We start from the raw sequence: 7,949 nt of genomic DNA, 5'->3' as shown, positions 1-7,949 counted from the left end.
CGCTATATATCACCTTACATAAAATCAGTGTAGTTCCTCTCCTTACTTTAGCATAACTCCTTATCTCTACCTGTCAGTAATTTGTTCCAGGCTGTTCAGAAGCTGACATCAGTTGTGCCACGAACTCAGCTTTTATTAACACTGCTCACAGTAGATTCCATTCGTTGAGCAATGAGAGCATGTCCCACAGCTTGCATCTGATGTGTGTGCTGGGGGACATTACAGCTTCAGCTGGTCTTTCCCATTTACTGACACAGACCTCAACCGGCCGTCTTCTTCAATTTCTATCTTCTCCTGCCCATTTTCAATGATTTTCCTGGTGGTGATCCTCTTGCCGTTGACCACTTCAGTAGAGGTTAAGACTGATCTGAAACTACGTGGCCCAGCTGTTTCCTCAACGAAGGAGAAGATGGTCTGCCCACTGTGACCGAATGAAGTAAATGGCATAAAGGACTGCATCAATCCAGAATACAAACCGGAGCTGCTTCCTCTTCCACTGTTTCTGATGTTGTTGAAGAGATCCATCCCTCCAAAGACTTCCCTAAAGATGTTTTCGGGGTCTTGGAATATGTAAGCGATATCAAAGAAGTTGTTATGGTCCCCCGTGGCACTTCTTCCTATATGGGATCGGCTCTCCTTGACAGATCTGTCATAGAGTGATCGTTTCTGAGGGTCAGACAAAATTTTGTATGCCTCAGTGACAGCTTTGAATTTATTTTCGGCTTCCTCCTTGTTGGTGAGATTCTTATCAGGATGCCATTTTAGTGCCAGTCTGTGGTAGGATTTCCTGATATCATCCTGGGAGGCACTTTTTTGCAGTTCGAGGATTTTGTAATAATCCACCATCTCGGGAGAGAGCTGGGACTGCTTGGAAGTAGCCTGGCACCTCTCTCTCACCACAGGTACGAAGCCTGGAGATGTCCTGCACCCAGAGGCTCCTGGACACCCACTGCCACTGCACTGCCTGGGGACAGGCTCAGTTCATCCCTTGCTCTGCTTTGTCTTTCGGTGTTACAGGACCACGTAGGAAGCTGAGTCCCGTGTTACAGGATTGTTCTTTTGAAGCCTGCTGTTCCCGGATCGTGAGATTGTGACCTCAGAGCACGTTCAGCCAATTGTTGCTCAGGTGATCAAACCACATTCTGGGGTGGAGTTCGTTGCCATTGGCCTTACGTTCTTAAATGTTGGTTGTGTATATGATGCAGTTGTCCAACGTAGCTGTAATATCATATCTCTGATGTACGGCTTTGTCAGATCAGTTTTTGTGTTGCCTGCCCAAAAGTGGGATTCTTAGATACTGAGAATAGATCTGTGTGCAGTCTGGAGAAGTGTAATGTCATCAGGTCATGTTAATTCTATAGGACATTATTACCCTACAGCAGCAGCTACAGGAAAGCTGTTTGTAGTTTAGAGCCATTCACAGCTCAGGGAGAGTGCTGATAAGTTGGAGAAGGCACAGGAAAGAGCCCTAAGATGTGATTAGGAGTTTGAAAAACACACTCTGGAGTGAAATGCTCGGGGAAATTTTCTTGATATTAAGAGGAAGTTCAACACCAGCTTCATCATATCCTGTAAGACCCTGCATGAAAACAGAGATTTGATGGTATACAGGTCTTCAGACTCTCAGGAAAAGCAGTTGGAAGGTGGCACTAGCAAGTTAAAACTCCTAATGTGTTGCATATCCTACACAGTGAAGGTAGTGAATTACTATAACCTCCTTGTGTCCATTTTTAAACCCAAAGTGGACCTTTTCACCTAAAATAATGATTAGATGACCATAATGTATATTTATGCCCAAACCTAATACCTCTGCAAGAACTTAGCTCCCATGATAGCACCAAAATAAATGTCCAGAATGAAGCTCATTAACAACCTTAGCTTCTTTTCTATGTGCTCTTTGGGATAGTTGGCCTAGGTACAGCAGGGATGCTGCATAAGCTCAATACTGACAAGTTCAGCCTGAGGAGCTGAACTCCCTGATCCAGTGTGAGGTTTTCCTGCATCTGTTTCTATTCCCTGGTTTTGTCATTCCTGTGGGAAATGCAATATCTTTGCAGGGAATCATTGCATGAAGGAGGTCTCCAAGGAAGTGCCAACAATGAGAACTCAGCTGTCTGTAACCCTGTCATAAACACCTACTAATGGCAGTGTGGGTTGCAGATCACTGCCCTCATTTCCATTATCCCACACTTTGGGAAGGAGTAAACAGCTGATCATACCAAAGAGTGTATGCACAGCACATGAGCCCACTGCTGCTCTAACACACATTGTAAGTGTGGAGCAATGATGGCAAGAGGGAGCCATGTCAGCTTGTAGAAAGCAGTATGGTGAAGGAGGAAAGAAAAGTGCTGGAGATGATGGGCACTGAGGAAGGGCTTTGTTGGGCTGGTTTCCTCTTTGGTCAGCGATGAGGCAGCACTATGGAGGTACTCACTGTATTCTGGCCCTATGATAGAGGCTGCCATTAAGCAGTGCAGTGCTGGTCTGGCGGCCGACTGTACACTGGACTTGAGGATGATCCAAGCTTCCCACCCACAAGCCACCAAAAGGTGCAGCATTCTCCTATCCTCTGCCACTGTGATCTCTTTGTAGATGCTTGGCAGAAACTTCAGGAGCAATTGCTGTTCCTGCTTTCTGCTACCCAGAAGTGAAAATGGGATGTCAGAAACAGGTGAAAGAGCCCTATTGGAAGCTCCCAGGCTTGTTATCTGCTGCACACGGAAGGAAGGAGGTGGCCCTGCCTTGGGCTGTCTCTGCAAAGCATCTCCTCCAGGACTTGCTTTCGCTGCAGAGTGCCTATCACAGACTTGCTGGCGCAGTAGATTATCTGTCCTGGATTTAGTGTGTCCTACCCATCTAAAACATAGGGAGTGTTTTTCTCCTGTCATCCTGTAGCGGGGGACACTCACTGCCTGTTTGTCTGCTGCCTGCAGCAGGCAGGCATCAGAGATTAGCAGCCATTCAACAGAGACCACTGTTGTGAGCCAGAAGGGTTTGCAAAGAAAAAAGAAAGGGTTGAGGAGAGATGGGGAGAAAGGAAAATGGGAGAGGCATGCACACTGCAAGTAACTAGACCCAAACTAGCCTGGCAGCCCTATCCCTAGAAACCAAGGCTTTGAAATGAGAAATGTTTTTCGTATCTCAAATCTCAAGTACAAACAATAAAAACCAGCCCAGACTGTGTTCTTTGAAGAGAAAGTACGAGTGACCTGAACAGTGGTTATCAGCAGCGTCATTAAGATAAACCCTTAACATGATTTAAAGCATCCGAAACTGAAGGCAGCACTTTCAGATACTAACAAAATGGTCTGACATTGGGGATGGAAATCAATAGTAATCTGATGTCACTAAAAATACTCAAAAGTGTCCCATGGCTGATGGAGGTGAGATTAGTGTAAATATTTGTATTCTAATCAGTGGCACGCGAGGGCTGGAGGCGGCCTTTCTGTCTATTTAATTAATGGAGTGGCTTTTTAAAAGGATCCTAATCATATGTGATTGTATCTGCTTATCAACATTTTTGCTAATTAGATGATATGGAGGCAGTCACTCTGCTAATTCCCTCATCCAAACAGCATATCCTGCACAGATAAAGTACAGTCTCTTTTTAATAAGAAACAATCATGAGACAGACTAACCTTAATGGTGCTTATTATCCGAGGATCTTTGGGATTTTCTCTTTTACCCACCCCCTCCTTCCTTTTCCTTCAGTCTCTGCTTCAGTATGCCAGATGGATGCGGATGTGGCAGTCCCTGTCCCCTTGGCACCACCATGTCCCACTCTTCCCTCCCAGCCGAGCAGCAGTGGTGGGTCAGGTGGGAGACGAGGAGCAAAACACAGGGCACTCAGGGGCAAAACGCCCCAAGATTTTGGTTCATGGACCACAGGTAACCCCAGATTTGTAGCCCCTATCACCGATCTTGCCGCTGGCATCCCAAAAATATCCTGGTTCAGAAAGAAGTGAGCATCTCTGAGATGTGAAAACTTTCTTCTGTTGTTATTGTTCCTTGTATTATAGTTGATTCTATTATAAAAGGGTCTGGGGGCCAAGGGATTCTTGATAAGCATTTTCTCACCATCCCCCCTGATACCTTGACAAGTCTGGGTTCCTTTTATCTAAAACATGAGCCACAGACATTTGTTCCAAGTCCTTTGGCTATCTAAACAAACACACATCACACTTTGTCCCACCACTCAAGCTGTCATCGGATGCTTTCCCTTAAGGCATCTGTGCTTGTCCCCTGCTTGCTCCCCAAGCCGTGATCCCAAGGACAACTACAGATGAGCATATAAGCCTGACCTCCTGTTGGATGGCAGAGTGTCCTGCTTGCCTTCAGCATGAGGATTGAAAATAAGTAGAAAATGTGTCCCCTCAATGCAGATGCTTATGGTGGGATGGAAGATGGAAGATGGAGATGGAAGATGGAGCTGGAATAGGTCCTGGAGAGCTGTGTCTGGATTCAGTTTTCTGAGCCTTGAGGCCAAACCATGGTTCAGACAAGAGGGCACTTGGCTTCTAGGTGGTGGCAAGGAGCAGGACCTCCAAAGAAACACTATTTTTTTGAGGTATGAAGCCAAAGAGAAGGCCTGGTCCTGCTTACTGGAGTCAAGAGGCCTGGCATGTTTTTTACGTTCGATCATGCCCAGGGCAAGACCTTGCTCCAGTCTTGGAAAGCACAAACGGTGATGTAACTTCTCTCCACAGACTCTGATCCCAGGAGAATTCAGAGCACTCCGGTTTCACTGCCTGGGTCATCTCCACGTGTCATCTGCAACGTCCTCACCCAGGCACGGCTCTGCTGAGGCTGTACTCAGCAATACAGTTGGCTGATCCTTCTCTATTCCTTCTCTCTGGCACAGACCTGGACTCTTCTTCCTCTCCATTCTACATACAAGGATTAATTCGATATTGACCGCTTTCCCAGAGCGCCGTCCCATTGCCAGTTCCGTGACTGAAGCCTACGACTTGAAAAGAAGAGGAACATCTGGGCCAAGGATTGCTCTGCAAGCGGTTGAGTCCCGGGGCCTAATGAGGCGCTGCTTATCAACAGAGCATGCTTATCTGGAGCCCGCTGCCAGTGTACCTGCTCCAGCCCCATCGTGAGTGAACATGTTTTACCACCCAGTCTCAGGGAGCCGGCAGCGTGTGCGCGGTCAGGCAGCGCAGCTCAGGCGGTGCGTGGTAACTCGCGAAGCCGCAGCAACTTTATCACTTTGCAACATCCATACATAGCTACAGCCTTGAATCTTCTCAGGGGAAGAAAGGATGATGAGTTACTGTCCTGGGATTTTTGCTCTGTCTCCAGTCAGTGGGAAGTGGCATGTGGAGCATTCATTTAATAAACCAGAGGGGAAAAGCTGTAGATCAGCTTCTCATTATTTCAGAGCTGGCTCACGCCATCGCTTGGGTTTGTGCCTGACAGTTCAGTGTGTTATTTGAGGCCACTGAAGCATTCTGCAGAAATGATGCCACCCTCTTCTGAAAGCATGGGGTTTGTGAAAGCAGGGAGGGCCTGCCTCCCTTAGTAGCTTTACCATTGCCAATTCCATCTCAATTTTAGGTTTGCAGAGGAGATGCCCACTTTGGAGACTGGTTCCTGTCAAAAGCCACCACTCCACAGGAAACCCTCTGAAGATGGTTCTTCTGCTGAAGTAAAGCAACTCTAGGAGAGTAAAAATGCACCTCTGAAGCTGGTTTGCAGGGGATGGCAAGGTCCGGAGTCCTACAATATTTAGATTGCTGTGTGCACATAAAACTGGTGCACCTCATTAAGGGAAGCAGCATCCTCCTCTAGAAGGAGAGATCATAGGAGATCATTGCTAGCATTCACCCCCCAGTATTTGCCAATGTGTTGCAACTGTTTCTGGGAGTGGGGAAGTGGAGTTGACCCCACAATGAAGATGTCAGGAGACAAGTTTAAGTTCTGGTCCTGCCTGTGGACTCATAAATGAGGCTGCCGGGAACAGTGAAATTTCCACACTGCCTCAGCAAAGGTTTAGTCCAAGTTTATTGCTGAGATTAAAAGACTGGAGAATATAAATTGTAAATGTGATGACTTAAGAGCTCATAAATTCAGTATACAACTCCATTCCAGAGAGCCAGTGAGCAGTGCAGCCATGCTGCCTTGGGCTCACATGCTGCCCTGTGCTCAAACCCAAGTTCTCTAAAGAGTCCTTCTGGAGGGGTAGTCACCCCTCCCTGGAATCTATTGAAGCAACATTACCTGTTTGAGCTGCCAGAATGGGAAAGATGAACGCTTCTACTAATCCACAGGTTCTTGCACCAGTTTTTTGCTTATTCTACTTGTGTCCCCTTTCATGGAGCTGGGTGACTACTGAGAGCAGAGGGATGAGGAGGGCTTTGTGGAGGAGTGATGAACGTGCCACACTACTTTTGGGGTGAGTTGTGAGGGGTTTCTACAGCTGGGTCGTGATTGTCATTGAGTTTGTCCAGTACAGATTTCCTTTAATAACTTGTTTAGATATTAACACTTGGCCACTATGTCTTTTCCTTGTTTTTCCAGGAATTATGGAGAGTTAGAAACCATTCTGCCTCTAGAATTAGTCTGGTCCACACCAGAGATGCAGATACTGGGCTGTGAGCTGTAATGGAATCAAAGGTAAGAATGCAGTATTCAGTGCCAACCTTGCTATCCTGCTGGGAGCAGAGCTTGTGACCACAGTGTGAGCAAGAAGAGACGGACAACATCAGGTGAACTGGACAGCATGCAGTAAGTGTGGAGGGGATGGACTCAGTGCTGCTTCCCTGGCTGAAGTCAGTCTGGCAGTGTTTGGGTTTGGGACCTTCTCTTTTTGCTTTCTTCCACCCAAACTCTTGAAAACTTTTCAGATTCACCCCAAATATTCATCATCCCCCATTGCTGCAGTGCAGGTTTGTGTAACTAACAGGCAAGAGCAGATGAGAAGGAGATAAAGGAATAAGGAGGGGGGGGAAGAGGAATGCAGAGGTATGTGGCTGCATGTTGTGCTGTGTTTATGCACAAACAGGCATGCTTATCAATACCCAGATGGGAGCATGTCTGCATAGCTGTATCTCTGAAGGCAGCAGGTGCCCCTGGGCTGGGCAGCACGGCTGCAGCCGCCCCTTGGGATGCTGCTGCGTTATCAGGTTGCAGCAGGCAACCCTTGCTCCCCTTCTCACTGGGATCACAGCCCTTAAGCCTGTGTGGGGCTTTCAAAGCCTCTCCCACAGCCTCCCTGGGTAGAAGGACAAGAGGGGGTACAGATGTCACTCACTGGGGTGTGGGAGCTGGTGTTGTCCCCCCCACTTTGGTGGGACAACAGTGGGGTGAGCAGAGGACCTGGAGAGAGCATTTGTTTGGGTCATTGTAGGCAGTGCAGGATAGGCCAAAACAGTCATTTCACCCTATAAATTGGGCTGTCCAGATTGGATCTGTGCACAGTACGCTGGGGAGACAGCCATGAAGTCTCCTTTTTTATTTTCTCTGTGCTTTTTAAAGAGGAGCAAAAAAAAGCATTTTTACAACCTTCCTCCTACCTCCACTTCCCAGCACCCAGTCACAGTGACCACTAATCTTACGTGGCTCATAACTGCAAATAGCTCAGGAACTAATTAATTTGACTGTGTCGCGCTTGCCTGCCTTTTTCACCAAAAATCAATTAAGGAAGAACACATTTCCCCTTCCCCTCCTTCCCCACTCCATTTTGCAGAGGGGAGATGGGGCAGCATGGACCAACACTGCGTTCCCAGGGCTCCCAGGGGTCGGGGTGCAGCGGAGGGGGATTAGCAAAGTGGAGAGACGCAGCTTCTGCCAACGGGAGAGGGGCTGCTCCCCAGGGACATGCAGCGGTGGGAAAGCTTGATTGCCACATGCAGCCACGCAGCACCATGCTCCTCCCTCCCCGCTGTCCCTGCTCCCCAAAGACCCCCATGAATTGTGTGTGTGTGCTGGGAGGGGATCGGCTG

General features: G+C 47.8%; 1 protein-coding gene across 1 annotated transcript; it reads right to left on the bottom strand.

Moving 5' to 3' along the window:
• Positions 1 to 219: 219 nt before the first annotated feature.
• On the bottom strand, positions 220 to 846 carry DNAJB8 (DnaJ heat shock protein family (Hsp40) member B8; the record flags this gene model as incomplete). The annotated part of the gene is made up of 1 exon (XM_079540145.1): positions 220 to 846. The coding sequence occupies one exon, from the start codon at positions 844 to 846 to the stop codon at positions 220 to 222; it is 627 nt and encodes a 208-aa protein (XP_079396271.1).
• Positions 847 to 7,949: the final 7,103 nt, after the last annotated feature.

The sequence above is a fragment of the Tetrao urogallus genome (genome assembly GCF_951394365.1).
Source record: "Tetrao urogallus genome assembly, chromosome: 10".
Taxonomy (NCBI): Eukaryota; Metazoa; Chordata; class Aves; order Galliformes; family Phasianidae; genus Tetrao; species Tetrao urogallus.
The sequence above is the reverse complement of the archived record's forward strand: the minus strand, read 5'-3'. Positions and strand labels throughout refer to the sequence as shown.